The sequence below is a fragment of the Gigantopelta aegis genome, chromosome 1 (assembly GCF_016097555.1).
Source record: "Gigantopelta aegis isolate Gae_Host chromosome 1, Gae_host_genome, whole genome shotgun sequence".
Classification (NCBI taxonomy): domain Eukaryota; kingdom Metazoa; phylum Mollusca; class Gastropoda; order Neomphalida; family Peltospiridae; genus Gigantopelta; species Gigantopelta aegis.
In genome coordinates, this window is record NC_054699.1 from 17,016,308 (window position 1) to 17,034,372 (window position 18,065).

Genomic DNA, 18,065 nt, shown 5'->3' on the forward strand with positions numbered 1-18,065 from the left:
TATTTGGTTCCATACAAACATTAGGACTGTCATTATATTTGGTTCCATACAAACATTAGGACTGTCATTATATCTGGTTCCATACAAACATTAGGACTGTCATTATATTTGGTTCCATACAAACATTAGGACTGTCATTATATTTGGTTCCATACAAACATTAGGACTGTCATTATATTTGGTTCCATACAAACATTAGGACTGTCATTATATTTGGTTCCATACAAACATTAGGACTGTCATTATATTTGGTTCCATACAAACATTAGGACTGTCATTATATTTGGTTCCATACAAACATTAGGACTGTCATTATATTTGGTTCCATACAAACATTAGGACTGTCATTATATTTGGTTCCATACAAACATTAGGACTGTTATTATATCTAAACAAACATTAGGACTGTCATTATATTTGGTTCCATACAAACATTAGGTCTGTCATTATATCTGGTTCCATACAAACATTAGGACTGTTATTATATTTGGTTCCATACAAACATTAGGACTGTCATTATATTGGTTCCATACAAACATTAGGACTGTCATTATATTTGGTTCCATACAAACATTAGGACTGTCATTATATTTGGTTCCATACAAACATTAGGACTGTCATTATATTTGGTTCCATACAAACATTAGGACTGTCATTATATTTGGTTCCATACAAACATTAGGACTGTCATTATATTTGGTTCCATACAAACATTAGGACTGTCATTATATTTGGTTCCATACAAACATTAGGACTGTCATTATATTTGGTTCCATACAAACTGTCATTATATTTGGTTCCATACAAACATTAGGACTGTCATTATATTTGGTTCCATACAAACATTAGGACTGTCATTATACTGGTTCCATACAAACATTAGGACTGTATTATATTTGGTTCCATACAAACATTAACATTATATTTGGTTCCATACAAACATTAGGACTGTCATTATATTTGGTTCCATACAAACATTAGGACTGTCATTATATTTGGTTCCATACAAACATTAGGACTGTCATTATATTTGGTTCCATACAAACATTAGGACTGGTTAGGACTGTATATTTGGTTCCATACAAACATTAGGACTGGTTCCATACAAACATTATATTATATTTGGTTCCATACAAACATTAACATTATTTGGGTCATTATACTGGTTCCATACAAACATTATTATATTTGGTTCCATACAAACATTAGGACTGTCATTATTTGGTTCCATACAAACATTAGGACTGTCATTATATTTGGTTCCATACAAACATTAGGACTGTCATTATATTTGGTTCCATACAAACATTAGGACTGTCATTATATATTGGTTCCATACAAACATTAGGACTGTCATTATATTTGGTTCCATACAAACATTAGGACTGTCATTATATTTGGTTCCATACAAACATTAGGACTGTCATTATATTTGGTTCCATACAAACATTAGGACTGTCATTATATTTGGTTCCATACAAACATTAGGACTGTCATTATATTTGGTTCCATACAAACATTAGGACTGTCATTATATTTGGTTCCATACAAACATTAGGACTGTCATTATATTTGGTTCCATACAAACATTAGGACTGTCATTATATCTGGTTCCATACAAACATTAGGACTGTCATTATATTTGGTTCCATACAAACATTAGGTCATTATACTGGTTCCATACAAACATTAGGACTGTATTATATTGGTTCCATACAAACATTAGGACTGTCATTATATTTGGTTCCATACAAACATTAGGACTGTCATTATATTTGGTTCCATACAAACATTAGGACTGTCATTATACTGGTTCCATACAAACATTAGGACTTATTATCCATTGGTTCCATACAAACATTAGGACTGTCATTATATTTGGTTCCATACAAACATTAGGACTGTCATTATATTTGGTTCCATACAAACATTAGGACTGTTATTATATTGGTTCCATACAAACATTAGGACTGTCATTATATCTGGTTCCATACAAACATTAGGACTGTCATTATATTTGGTTCCATACAAACATTAGGACTGTCATTATATTTGGTTCCATACAAACATTAGGACTGTCATTATATTTGGTTCCATACAAACATTAGGACTGTCATTATATCTGGTTCCATACAAACATTAGGACTGTTATTATATTTGGTTCCATACAAACTGTCATTATATTTGGTTCCATACAAAACATTAGGACTGTCATTATATTGGTTCCATACAAACATTAGGACTGTCATTATATTTGGTTCCATACAAACATTAGGACTGTCATTATATTTGGTTCCATACAAACATTAGGACTGTCATTATATCTGGTTCCATACAAACATTAGGACTGTCATTATATTTGGTTCCATACAAACATTAGGACTGTCATTATATTTGGTTCCATACAAACATTAGGACTGTCATTATATTTGGTTCCATACAAACATTAGGACTGTCATTATATTTGGTTCCATACAAACATTAGGACTGTCATTATATTTGGTTCCATACAAACATTAGGACTGTCATTATATTTGGTTCCATACAAACATTAGGACTGTCATTATATTTGGTTCCATACAAACATTAGGACTGTTATTATATACAAACATTGGTTCCATACAAACATTAGGACTGTCATTATATTTGGTTCCATACAAACATTAGGACTGTCATTATATTTGGTTCCATACAAACATTAGGACTGTCATTATATTTGGTTCCATACAAACATTAGGACTGTCATTATATTTGGTTCCATACAAACATTAGGACTGTTATTATATCTGGTTCCATACAAACATTAGGACTGTCATTATATCTGGTTCCATACAAACATTAGGACTGTCATTATATTTGGTTCCATACAAACATTAGGACTGTCATTATATTTGGTTCCATACAAACATTAGGACTGTCATTATATTTGGTTCCATACAAACATTAGGACTGTCATTATATTTGGTTCCATACAAACATTAGGACTGTCATTATATTTGGTTCCATACAAACATTAGGACTGTCATTATATTTGGTTCCATACAAACATTAGGACTGTCATTATATTTGGTTCCATACAAACATTAGGACTGTCATTATATCTGGTTCCATACAAACATTATATATTGGTTCCATACAAACATTAGGACTGTCATTATATTTGGTTCCATACAAACATTAGGGTCATTATATTTGGTTCCATACAAACTGTCATTATATTTGGTTCCATACAAACATTAGGACTGTCATTATATCTGGTTCCATACAAACATTAGGACTGTCATTATATTTGGTTCCATACAAACATTAGGACTGTCATTATATTTGGTTCCATACAAACATTAGGACTGTTATTATATTTGGTTCCATACAAACATTAGGACTGTCATTATATTTGGTTCCATACAAACATTAGGACTGTTATTATATTTGGTTCCATTTGGTTCCATACAAACATTAGGACTGTCATTATATTTGGTTCCATACAAATACCCAGGTCAAAATGTCAACTTTCAGATTATACATAATTTGTGAAAAAAAAGAAAAAGAAAAAAAACCTTACTATTGTATAACTTTTCATTTGACCAATCAAAACACTGTTTGTATACACTTGACAGCACTAACCGTGTCTATGATTTTCTCAACAACAGAACATGGGTATGCAAATACCGATTAACCAGTGATAGAAATAAACAGAATTTTTCAAATAAATAGTTTATTTTATTCAAATACATGGACAATGTTTTTCATTGCTCAAAACGAAACTTCATTGAACATTTTCACTTGTCCCTGGACAATTACCACTGTACATGTTGTATTCCAAGCATATTTTCACAAACAGACAGATGCTTATTTCGAACGCTGTAATGTAGACTTGGTTGATATTTTTCATATTAAAAAACACTTGTGATGAATCCTCTATTCATAACCTTTGATAGAATACTTACATGCCAAACAATTGTTAATGTTTGTAAGATGAACATGCTCGTCTATAAATGATGTCGCTCCTTGGCCTTCCACAAAGAATACTGCCTACAAACAAGTACACAAAAAACAATCAACAAACAGGTATTTCACTTTTATTTTTTTAACTATTATTATTGGTGACCTTAGGGCGAGATGTAGCCCAGCGATAAAGTGCTTGCTTGATATGCGGTCAGTTTGGGATCGATACCTGTTGGTGGGACCATTGAGCTATTTCTCATTCCAGTCAGTGCACCACAACTGGTATATAAAAGGCTGTGGTATGTGCTATCCTGTCTGTGGGATGGTGCATATAAAAGATCCCTTGCTACTAATGGAAAAATGTAGCGGGTTTCCTTTCTAAGACTACTGTACATGTCAAAATTATCAAATGTTTGACATCCAATAGTCGATGATTGATACATTAATGTGCTCTAGTGGTGTTGTTAAACAAAACAAACATTTTTAGTAGTAGCCTTATATCCCCCACTAAGTTGTGCACTAACTAAACACAGTTCAGAGCTAGTATTGAGATTTGAACCCAGTACTGACCAGACCTCACCAACATTATTGGTCTTTATATACATATATATTTTTTCTTTTATATTCTTTGATAATAAATAGTAGAAAAAAACTCCTGTAAAGAACAAAATAGCTGTGTCTGACTGCATTTTACTTTATGAATAAACATGAGACAGTGTTTTGACAAACATCCCCTAAAACGTTTTATGATGCAACCCATGATATCCTCCCCTTACAGCACTACATAATTCTTCAGGGCTAGCTCTGTCATTCGCCAGTTGTGAATTTAAAAACAGTTGGCAAATTTTATTTTAATTTGGCAGAAGAAGAAGAAAAAAAATGATACCAGTAATTGATTTTTTTGGGGGAAATAGCCATAGGTCTTGCATTTTTGAGATGTCATAAATCCTTGGAATAGAAGTCTGCCTCGATTAGAGACCTCGTGTCAGAGCATCTCGAAACAAAATAGAGGCCTGTCTTGAATAGAAGCCTGCTTTGAATAGAGGCCTGGCTTGAATAGAGGCCTGTCTTGAATAGAGGCCTGGCTTGAATAGAGGCCTGTCTTGAATAGAGGCCTGTCTTGAATAGAGGCCTGCCTTGAATAGAGACCTGGCTTCAATAGAGGCCTGCCTTGAATAGAGGCCTGGCTTGAATAGAGGCCTGGCTTGAATAGAGGCCTGCTTTGAATAGAGGCCTGGCTTGAATAGAGGCCTGCTTTGAATAGAGGCCTGCTTTGAATAGAGGCCTGCTTTGAATAGAGGCCTGGCTTGAATAGAGGCCTGCCTTGAATAGAGACCTGCCTTGAATAGAGGCCTGCTTTGAATAGAGGCCTGTCTTGAATAAAAGCCTGCTTTGAATAGAGGCCTGGCTTGAATAGAGGCCTGCTTTGAATAGAGGCCTGTCTTGAATAAAAGCCTGCTTTGAATAGAGGCCTGGCTTGAATAGAGGCCTGTCTTGAATAGAGGCCTGGCTTGAATAGAGGCCTGGCTTGAATAGAGACCTGCCTTGAATAGAGACCTGGCTTGAATAGAGGCCTGCCTTGAATAGAGGCCTGGCTTGAATAGAGGCCTGGCTTGAATAGAGGCCTACTTTGAATAGAGGCCTGGCTTGAATAGAGGCCTGGCTTGAATAGAGGCCTGCTTTGAATAGAGGCCTGCTTTGAACAGAGGCCTGGCTTGAATAGATTCCTGCCTTGAATAGAGACCTGCCTTGAATAGAGACCTGCCTTGAATAGAGGCCTGCCTTGAATAGAGGCCTGGCTTGAATAGAGACCTGCCTTGAATAGAGGCCTGGCTTGAATAGAGGCCTGCTTTGAATAGAGGCCTGGCTTGACTAGAGGCCTGCCTTGAATAGAGGCCTGCTTTGAATAGAGGCCTGGCTTGAATAGAGGCCTGGCTTGAATAGAGACCTGCCTTGAATAGAGACCTGGCTTGAATAGAGGCCTGGCTTGAATAGAGGCCTGACTTGAATAGAGGCCTGGCTTGAATAGAGGCCTGCCTTGAAAAGTTGAATAGAATCACGTTATACTCGTCATTTCAGATGCATAACGTCAAAAACTTACAACCACCTGACGAGAACAGGAAAGGAGAAGAATTTTTAATTTTTCAGTGAGATAAGAGGTTTTAACATGTACAAGTAAACTTTGGAAACCAACATTAGAATTGTACCATACCAAAAAAAAAGAGAGTTATGTCAGAACATTTTGCATGCAAAAGAAATAGAAGCTTGCCTTTAACAGAGGCTGGGTCTCAGAGCGTGACGAAAAAACAATAGAAGCTTGGGCTTTTATTCAAGGATTTACAGTAATTAGGTGAAATGTTCTGCTCCCCCGGAGCTAGCCTGTATTATCTCAACAGATGGTACTCACTTTGACCCACAGTTTCTTCTTTTCTTTCCTAGACAACCTAACATTGAGTCGAACGAGCACATCAAAACCTTTGACGTCTACTATTTCGTTATCATTGGAGTAGGTGTGACTCCACGAAACTGGTGGCTCCTCGCACTGTAAAGTGAGACAAAGGAAAGCAGACTTCATGATTTTAGAATAATTTTCATCAGGTGTTATAACAACAACAAAAATTAAAAAATTTAAATGGTAACCGCAATGTCCTAAAACAGTATCTGTATCTACATACCAACAGTCATGTAACTGCATTTAAAAACACATTTCTGATTTTGTTGTTGGGCTATTTTTCACTATTTCTCATTCGAGCCAGTGCTAAACATCTGAAGTATTGTTAGTAATTTATTTTACATTCATCTTGGTATGAACCAAACAAATTATCCGCAAATTAATGTGTGAATGGCTTTGCCGATTTACAGTTTGTGGATGATTTTCGTTGTTCATAAATGTAAAAGAAATATGGTCACCCTAATGTTTGTACCACTTCAAACTGCATATTCCCTTCAAACAAATTTTTAAAGAACTGATATTAAAAAAAAGGAAGAAAAATCCAATTTGGGCTACTACAAACATTTAACATTAATTAGTTCAAACCAAATTGTTAACAACTGCGATAAATTACTCTCCTACCTTTTATTACCATTACATTTCCCCCAGATTTGGTCAGACACAAGTTGTGAAAAAACCATTACAGTGACACAGATTCCACTTATGAGACAGTAACAATGTCACCAGTATCGACTTCGCTGAGATCACATAGGGCAAAATACATGCACTTTTCTGTCGTCTGCCATTTTCCTTTTTTATGGAATACTCTTCAAGAGGGGTGAAAGCCTCCAAAGTATGTGACATAACTAATATTAAATCAATGTTCTCTAGTAGTATCTTTAAACAAAACAATTAAAAAAAAAAAAAAAATGACGTCATCATGTTTGCTTTTATATCATAACATGTTATGACGTTGTTAGATTAAGTCGTATCCTTTCACCCCTTTGGAGAGTATTCCATAAAAAGTCAAAATGGCAGCCGGCACAAAATTACATGCTTTTTGTCCTATGCGATCTCAGCGAAGTCGATATAGGTGACATAGTTATCATCTAGTACATGTACATGCATGTGCAATTTGTGTCATTGTAATGGGTTTTTCAAATGGGTGTGGACAAAAGGTGGGTAAAATATAACTAAAAATAATGGTAGGAGAGCAGTTTATCGTAGTTGTTAACATTGTGAATCAAACTTTAGTTAAATCAGAAACACATTGGATATACAGTCATAGAGAATAATACACGAGTGGCCGTTAAATACCATTTATCTCACGAGTTGTTTTAAAATGTATCTAATGAGCAAACGCGAGTTTAATACATTTTTCACATATCCTCAAAAAACAGGTTTTTAGCAAATTTTAACATCTTTTTGAACAAAAAATTATTTATAGCCCTTGTGCTTGTAGCTAACTTATGCATCACAGATAAACGATTGTCAGGTCAACTATAGTTACAGTGTAATCAATTTCGATTGTGTTGTTTTTTCATTGGATGGTATGGCATTGGTAAACTGGTCATCGTTTTGTGGTCTTTCTTTAGTTACGTTTGAAACGTTTTGACATGGTCCTAGCTTGTTAATCATGAAAATAATATTAGGAAATACTGTGGATAATAAAGAAATTATTATACTCGCATGTAAATTGTACTGATTTTACGAAACTCGTGTCAGGATTCATGTAATACAATAATCCTGACACTCATTTCCTAAAATCAGTACGACACACAAGCTCATATAATAATCTCTATTTATCCTGAAATCACCGTATTCATTGTTAAGATATGATGACTAGATAAATCTCTATATTTTTGGTCAGTGACCAAAAATATAGGTTATGTGACATAAGCCCAACTCGATTCGAGTATTTCAGACTAGATTTTCAATAAACATAATCTTATAGTTATTCCCTATATAATTTCTGACATAGCTCTAAACGAAAATGAATGCTTACTGTGATTTTAAAAGTAACATCAGCAGGGCTGTTGCAATCATCTATAGTAGCCACGATGTGTCCCATAGCAAATTCATTGTTAAGATATGATGACTAGATAAATCTCTATATTTTTGGTCAGTGACCAAAAATATAGGTTATGTGACATAAGCCCAACTCGATTCGAGTATTTCAGACTAGATTTTCAATAAACATAATCTTATAGTTATTCCCTATATAATTTCTGACATAGCTCTAAACGAAAATGAATGCTTACTGTGATTTTAAAAGTAACATCAGCAGGGCTGTTGCAATCATCTATAGTAGCCACGATGTGTCCCATAGCAACTCCATCAACTCGGTATCGGCAGTCGGCAGTGTAGAGATAAAAAAGACAAATCTGACCTGTTTGATATAAAAATAAACAATGAAAATGTGTACGGTAATCAAGTTATACAGTCCTTCATGTCTGAAACTATCAGGTGAGTGATAAATCACTTGCCTCATAAGCTGCATGTGAGTTATTTTAAAACAGGTTGTTTACGATACTAAAATGAAAATGATTCCTATTCACATGTAATCATTTAAAAAAAATGATAATCATAATAATAATAAAAAAAAAAAAATAATAACAAGCAGTATGAGACTACTGCTAAAGCAATACATGTCCCCTACCGAACTCAAATCTTTTTTTTGTATCTCCAAAGTTCAAGGGTCATACTTCTGTTAAAAGAGGGTAAATCATCATAAAAGTTAAACTTGATCAGTAACAGTATATGATAAAAAAAATATACAACATTTCATATCAATATCTTCAGGCATTGCAAAGCAAAAGTCTGGAAAACAAATTTTTATATCTCCTAACATCAAATAACTCATAACTCCATCGAAAATAGGTAAATTTCCACTATATGTGGGACAGCTGAATGGACAGATGGAAGGACGGAGATGAAACCTATAAATGAGAAGACTTCATCATTTTAGAATAATTTTCATCAGGTGTTATATGAACAACAAAATTTAATTTAATTTTTTTTAAATTGTAACTTCAATGTCCTAAAACAGTATATCTATATCTACATATCAACAGTTGTGTTATTGGTTGGACCGGTAGGGGCTAATAACAACAAAGATGTATCGAATATTGGAGGCGGCTGGGTTTAAACCAACTGCTGTTCAAACAACCAGCGAAATGTCACACTGTTATCATATTTTAGGTGGACAATAATAAACGCTCCTGAAATGAAATTAAACAGAAGTGAGTTTTGTTTCACGACACCATTAGAGAACATTTATTTTATTAATCATTGGCTATTGGATGTCAAACATTTGGTAATTTCGACTTAGTCTAAGAAAGAAAACCAACTCATAGGTAAACAGGCTCCAATTTTTGTAGGGGAGGCAAGCTGATTTTTTCCTGAATTAAATGAAAATGCCTAAATCTGGATTACAACGTTTATTCATATTAGCATTACATGCCAAACAGCTATATAGGGTTGTAAACAAATCGCTACGTGTTTTTACATGGATTATAACTAATATTGTGAGAAGAATAATGAAAATACATGGTGAAAAGTGTTAGGTCAACTCATTTTGCCTGAATTTCTCTATCGTTTTTTCCCGAATTTCTCTCTATTGTTTTTGCCCGAATTTGAGGATTTTTTCGTACGCTTATGAACTCACTACATTTTTCCATTAGTAGGAGATAAAATTAAGGTGTGTTCAAGGATGCTAGTGAAATCACACACCTCAGATGTGAAGGACTCAGTTGTAGCGTGTGACTTGTAAAATATCAAAACTCACATACAAGCATGTATGCATTTAAGTATAGTGTTTACACAGTGTTCGAAATAAGCACTTATCCGTTTGTCCTGACAAGTAAAAATCTATTCGGACCAGCAGAATGTACCTCAATCGTTGTGTAGAAGACATGGAAACATTTTTAATGCATTTAAATTTTAAGCAATCAAAAATACGGCCCTTGTAATATATTGCTGGACAAGTAGATTTCTCTATGTACTTGTCCACTGGACAAATAAAAAATTCTGCTTATTTATATCGTTGTTTACATCTAAGATTAAAAATAATTACTGTTATTAAATTAACCTAGTGTGTTTGATGACGTGCAACTGGATTCATTTTGACATAGACACTGAATATGCTAATTCGCAAATTAGCTTTTTTGAGAAAGATATCAGCCAAATTCAGTTTCAATCTGTCAACATTTTAAACTGTGTACAGTGTACATGTGTGTGTACATGCATGCATTCATGTGTATGAGCTTGATGCACAGTCGGTCTCAGATTGACCTGTCAGTGGGCTCATTGCGCTATTTCTAATTCCAGCCAGTGCATCTCGACTGGTATATCACCGGCTGTGGTATGTGCTATCCTGTCTGTGGGATGGTGCATATAAAATATCCCTTGCTACTAAGGGAAAAATGTAGCGGGTTTCCTCTCTATGAATATGTCAAAATGACACATGTTTGACATCCAATAGCCGATGGTTAATAAATCAATGTGCTCTAGTGGTGTCGTTAAACAAAACAAACTTTTTTCCATGTGTAAGAGTTAACTACAGTGAAACTCCTCTAAACTGGACACTCGCAGAACCAAGTAAAAAGTCTGTTTTAAGAGGTATACGGTTTAGTGAGGTTCTCTTCTGCACAGTTAGTTAAAAAGGGACTATGAAAAATGTCCAGTTTTTAGGGAATTCCAGTTTACAGAGAGTCTGGTTTTGAGAGGTATCACTGTAGAACAATATCAGTAAGTATGGACATGATGTTTGTTGCTGTCTTGTTTTTATGTTTGTTATTTACAACTTTAGACAGTTACGAGAACTGGGCTAGCTCTGGGTGAGCAAACTATTTCGCCAAATAGTCTATTAAACGTTAAAAATTGCAGAAATCAACAGTTACTTTCTAAAAAATGTCAATTATTACATGTAATTATTTTGCCAAATTAAAATAAAATTCGCCAATTGCTTTCAAAATTCACAACTGGCAAATGCCAGAGCTAGCCCTAGAGAAATACAATCCACCTGACCAGCTGTATCAAAAATCATATTGAATATTAAATAACAATTACTGTAATTTTTCAAATTTCCTTAAACAATAGCTTAAAATTTAGCATCTAATGTAATAAATAGCAATTGTACAATAATTAAAGTTCAATTATTCAAATTTTAAATACAGTATAAGAAAACCTCTGACCTTGCACCAGATGCAGAATGCCTACAGTTAAGACAATCAAACACTTCATTGCGATGCCCATTGTGGAATTTCAAGGATGATATATTCCACTACGATCAGCAGCATCGTGATCTTTCAACCTGCATTTGTGGAACATCGTTGGCCTTTTTCAAAATAGAAAAGATTTTAATAAATGAAAGAAGGAATAGTTTGTAATTTAAAAATTAATTTTCATTTAGCACAGAGACAATAACATACATGTATTTTTTGACATTACAAACATACAATGTAGATGATAAGATGAATTGTAAAGCTGCAGTATTTTTCTTTCGGCATGAGACCATACATACTTGACAGGTCTGTGCTACAAGCTTCCCAGAGGCAGATCTGGGGGGCAGGGGCCCACCCACCCCCCTAAATTTTGCAACAGTTATAATTTTATTATATATTAATTTTTTTTCTTTTTTACGATCTCCTCCAAACCTCCCCAACAGTTCCCTTAGCATTCCACCTCATGTCATTGGGACCCCACCCTAAATGGATTTTCTGGATCCACCACTGCTTTCTGTTAGTTGGGCTCTCCCAGTTTCACCCAAGCTATTTTAACTGGCCCTGCTGACTACCATGCAAGTAATGTTTTAAGCCTGTACACCATGGTATAGTACATCAAGATAATGTTTCAGCCCATTATTTATTATTGTGACCTTAAGAAAATGGGTGGAGGTTGTCTATCTTTTGTTGACTCTTCAGTTGAATGTTGAGATCTAATATGAATGTCAAAATGTTTAAAAAATGGACCATAGACATTTATTTTAATGAACTACCAAAGGTGGCAGATTATATAATCCACAAACCTTCAAGAGAACACCCTATTGCCGAACCACTATACTTTGTACCAGAATGAAACTAACCCATGTTTAACTGAACCCTGTGTTGCTAAAACTTATACCTACTGAGGACCGTAGTTCATGAATATCTTTAATTATAAATAATATATATTATAATATGTTTCTGTGTAATATTTATTTGATGATGCACACCAATTTGATATATTCTCTACATGAAAAAAAAAATCTGACACTGCCAAAACAAAGCTTGATGAAATGTTGAGTAGCCTATCATCATGTTTAGTTTTTGTTTTACAATTTATATAGTTTCTTCATAACAGACACAAATATAAAATTTTATTAGGTGATCAAAAATTATTAGAGTAATCAAATTACTCAGTTTTTAAAAATATTTTAAACCCAATAGTAACAATATAGACTACAGTGGTAGTTCACCACTTGAGGTATTTTAAATGTCTATTGTCTGCTATTTAACATTTTGACATCTACTGGACCTCCAACAATAAACGTCCAATAATAAATAACGGGCTGTAACATTTATCTTGATGAACTACATGTAATTACAGTGATCATAAGTTCATTCATTAAAATAAACCTCAGGCATAATATGGGCTTATTTCAATGAATTACGGTCGACAACAGTCCCTTGCTGCACCCTTGTTTTGGCTTCCTACATAATAAAATAAATGTTTTACGTCCAACAGTAATTTTTTAATATGATATATTTGATGAATAGTAGCATGGGTCTCTGATGATTCACATTACTTAATAATTGTATAATTTGTATATTTTAAAACTGCATTGTAATTGTATTATAATTATTAGTTAAAGAAACTTTTTAATTGTTACTTGAACCAACTATACAGAAAAATTTACATAATTGATGCAATCAAAGGTGCACACATGCTTTCAATCGGCCTACCCCCGGTCACTGACTCTCCTGAGTCATGTTATTTACTATTTTCAAATATAAATGCACAAAACGTCATAAGAACAAACTATATAGCTGAAATTTGTATGGTTGAATTTGTCTTGAAGCAATCAATAAAAAAGAACAGTTTTTACAATTATTTTTATTGATTTAACAGTCAGCTGCATGGTGTTTAAAATATTACTTGCAAGATAAGGTGGGATAAACTTATTTTGTGTTTTTTAAATAGCTTTGATTACTTCTATTTCTATTTTTTTATCTAAATATTCTTTTAATATTTATTCAAATGTAATACTGACTATATATATATATATATATATATATATATATATAGTGTTCTAGCTGCTCCATTTAAGCAGGGTGGCCCACCCTGCTATTACATTTTGCTGCCCTCCTTTTACATTCCCCGCCCTCCTTTATTTTTCTGTGCCCCTCTTTATTTTCCAACACTCTACTATATTTTCCAGCAGCTATCTCTGCTATTTCCAAATGAACACTTTTTTCCACAAATACCCCCCCCCCCCCCCCCCCCATTCCAAAAAAAACAAAACAACGATCAGTCTGCACACTGGACATCAATGGAACAAGCTGCGTTGTGTACGAATAAGCATTTGATGATACATTTACGAGTTACCGTACAACGTAATTTAACAGTATTTTTAACAGCCTCTATCTTGTCCCATAACTGTATCCATTTGTATGTTTAATACAAACAAGAAAAGTTATATTTTATTTGAGCAATGAAAACATTTTTATTTTTCACGGATTCAGCAATCTCCGATTGAAAAAAACCCAACTCACTGATTTGGCGCCAAATTTGTCACGTGATCAGAACGGTCATTCTGTCTTTTGTTTCCACTAACTATCGTCTGATATTTTGTCCTCAATTGCAGATATAATTGGTTGTAACTGATGATTTTTACGTTCTGTCATTTCTGTCATTCTGTTTATTCAGCAGTTCTTTATAAAATATTACGAAACTACTTTTTATCAGCTGGTGATAATATTTTATCACAGCGATCGGTTCATTCGATGAAGATGGAAATAACAAAACATTTATCCGACATTAGTGGATCACTTTACAAACATCTTTGGAACCACATCTTTATTGTTTTTCGTATATCTTGAAATCTTTATTAAAAATAATAATATTAAGACTTTGATTGGTTCAGCAAAACCGGAACTGCCCGTGAATGTCAGACCCAAGCTTGGTAACCAAGCTCCCCCACCCACCTTTTTTTTTTTGCTTTTCATTTATTGGTGGTTGTTTTTTGGGGTGTTTTTTTAATGGTGTGGTGCCGCGCGGCTGCCCTCCTTTAATTTTCACCCAGCGAGAACACTGATATATATATTGTAGTAACTGCCATACTTTTAATGTAAAACTCAATATTGATCTATATCCTGTTGTACATTTTCAATTTTTATTTATTTTGAACATGATCACCATAAATTAAGAAAACTACAAATGTTTAATTGACATACTGGTCGGGTGTTTTAGACCTATTTTGGTTCCTGTGTAGAAAAAAGAATGTTTACGGTAAAAATATGTAACAAAGAATTGGATATACTTAAAATTTCTTAGTGACTTGACTGTAGATCTACACATCTTACTGTGAGACTTGGAACATAAACAAATGGTAGGTGGCGTATTACTTTAAAAAGGAGGGGGGGGGGGGGGATTCCAAATGGTACAACTTAATAGAGACAGTGACTCAACAAGGTAAGAGTATACTTTTTTCTTTTATCATTTAAAACGTAAACTTCAAATTATTAACATCAGTATTGTCCGTTGCCCTATTTTGGTGAGGTTCCTGTTTTGATGGTTGCATCATTTGTGCGCAATAATACGTACATTTGAATAAAAATATTTTACGAATTTTACTTTTGCATGGGGAAAGTAAATAAATGTCTGTCATATTCACAGAAATGTTCATAAAAATAAAGTTAAAACGAGCAAAGAAAGCAAGATTGAATTTTACCCACTCATAAAGATAGCACATTTTTTAATACCCTTTTTCTGATTTTCAAAGACTGTAATTTGAAAAAAAACTTAATTTTAAAAACTATTTCTGTCTGTTCTCAGCTGTATTGGTATCTGGTTATTGAATGCACCTGATTGTCACAGCGTCTGCTGGGAGCTCTTTTTACAGATACGTGCCAAAAATATATGGTCCTTATATGTTTTTAACATAAATATCTTTCTGGATATTTGTTTATATATTTATTAAAACTCAGAATGCAGCTTATATTTTTTTAAACAAACAATTTTACCATTATAACCATTGATTTGCTCAACTTATAACACAATTGCAAAACATCATAATTGTTATATTTATTTTCCTAAAATGTTGTCTGTTAACTTTGGTTCTCAAGGGCTCCATTTTGTAATTTGCTTTAAAATATTTTTTATAAATGATTATAAGTGCATGTTTTGTTGAACAACATACATGTTTTGATAAAACTCTGAAAACATTTGTGTTGAAAAGTTTTTGCTGTAAGCTATACCACTAATAAATGTATCACCCATCAAAACAGGTTACGTAGCTAACAATATTCACTAATGATGCATACTATAGTTTTTGATGCACGTGCAGTACACTTAGCTACTTAGTGGCCAGTTTAGTGGTCATGTGAAGTCTAGAAATACTAATAAAAAGGTAAGTATTTGAATACTATAGCAACAGTCTGTTTATAAATATTGATATGATTTAGAACCACTTGGCACTTGCTTATGCTCACCGAAACTGATTCACCCATGATACCAGTACTTCAGTTTTTATTATTGGGGAAAGGGGGATTCGTGAAAATAAATGCTCGCGAACTGACTCATTTTTATTAAATCACGAAAATAAAGTATTTTATTATTTATAGTAGTCCTGAGTAGACGATGCCATCAAACTGGCAAATATTATAATATTTGAGAAAAAAGAAAAGAAAATAGCCCACCAGCTGGTATATAGAAATTAAGAGTTTTTGCCATTATTAATATACAACCTATTTTTGGAGTAGTGATCCGTTACTAACGAAATAAATGTTTGACAAATCAAGAAAAATACAAACCGGAAATCTACCGGAAGTGTACACCATTACGTACACAAAAACACAGGAGAGTAATATCAAGGAGGAAATAACCCAATTTCAGAATTAAAGGGGCATTATCAAAGTTGCATAATTGCGATTTTCGTCCAATTTTTATTAATTTGTTTTAAAATTATGTTATAAAATATATATCAGTTTAACTAAATTATTCATAGAAATTTACACACGTGCGATTTTAAAAATATGAAAAATGCATTTTGTATTAGAAACACCAGTATGACAAGACATTTCGGTAGTATGGAAATGAATAATCTAAACAATAAAATATAAGTATAACAGCTAATAGTGGAAAATACACTGCAGTTTTTAAAAACTTGGGTCTGTCTCTTTAAAAATATAATTTATTAAGCGGTTTTACGTGACACAGACCCTACCTCTCCCCCAACCCACCCCATCACAGTACCATTCCACAATTATCTGCAGTCAAGTAAAAAACTGTAATAATAAAATAATAAAACATATGGAGGCCAAAGTACTTTGAAGGCTGGTTGAAAACCATAACAGACTTTAAAACCCCCCACAAAACCCTAGACAACCCCTCCCCCCCAAAAAAAGCAAAATCTCAAGTAGTTTCTGTATATATTATATACTGATAGAAAGAAATAAGGGAACACATCAAATTGTAGACAGATTTAATTCCCAACTAGCGTAGTAATGTCTGTATTTCATACCAAGTTGTAATGTGGGATTGAATGTCTGTAGTGTTGAATATGCTGCCTATATGTTCCCAGTCAACTTCTGACAGTATGAACTGATTTTATTGCAGTCATAATTTCTTGTTGCTATCTGTGTGATCCTTTATTTCTTTCCATCAGTGTATTATTTGAAATTTATAGTTGATGTTTTAGGATGTGGGGCTATTGTTCACATTCAGTAGCAACACATTTTAATTCTGCAAGGATTAATATGATTCTGCCATCGATTAATTTGGTCTAGAAGGTCAAAACCAGGTGGTGTTTTTCATTTTCTTGTGGATATATTATCTTAACAACATACACTCAAACACAGTCTTCTACTGGTATATATATATATATATATATATATATATATATATATATATATATATATATATATATATATATACATATATATATATATATATGTATATACATATATATATATATATGTATATACATATATATATATATATGTATATATATATATATATATATATATATATACACACAGCCAGCAGCAATGATATTAATTTGTGAAAGAGAGACAGAGACAGAAAAAAGTTTGTTTGTTTTATTTAACGACGCCGCTAGAGCACATTGATTTTTTATCTTATCATCGGCTATTGGACGTCAAACATATGGTCATTCTGACACTGTTTTTAGAGGAAACCCGCTGTCGCCACATAGGCTACTCTTTTTACGACAGGCAGCAAGGGATCTTTTATTTGCGCTTCCCACAGGCAGGATAGCACAAACCATGGCCTTTGTTGAACCAGTTATGGATCACTGGTCGGTGCAAGTGGTTTACACCTACCCATTGAGCCTTGCGGAGCACTCACTCAGGGTTTGGAGTCGGTATCTCGATTAAAAATATCATGCCTCGACTGGGATCCGAACCCAGTACCTACCAGCCTGTAGACCGATGGCCTGCCACGACGCCACCGAGGCCGGTCTGACAGA

General features: G+C 33.7%; 1 protein-coding gene across 1 annotated transcript in view; it reads right to left on the bottom strand.

The window, feature by feature from the left end:
- The window catches only part of LOC121371321, a 235,223-nt gene extending 218,792 nt beyond the window's left edge, over positions 1-16,431 (bottom strand). Inside the window, exons 1-5 of the mRNA XM_041497129.1 lie at positions 16,390-16,431; positions 11,572-11,714; positions 8,638-8,765; positions 6,353-6,487; positions 3,948-4,032 (exon numbers count right to left, since the gene is read on the bottom strand). Of these exons, the coding sequence (XP_041353063.1) occupies positions 3,948-4,032; positions 6,353-6,487; positions 8,638-8,765; positions 11,572-11,632 (409 nt within the window). The 5' untranslated portion in view covers positions 11,633-11,714; positions 16,390-16,431. The remainder of the gene's footprint in view (positions 1-3,947; positions 4,033-6,352; positions 6,488-8,637; positions 8,766-11,571; positions 11,715-16,389) is intronic.
- Between the last annotated feature and the right edge of the window lie 1,634 nt (positions 16,432-18,065).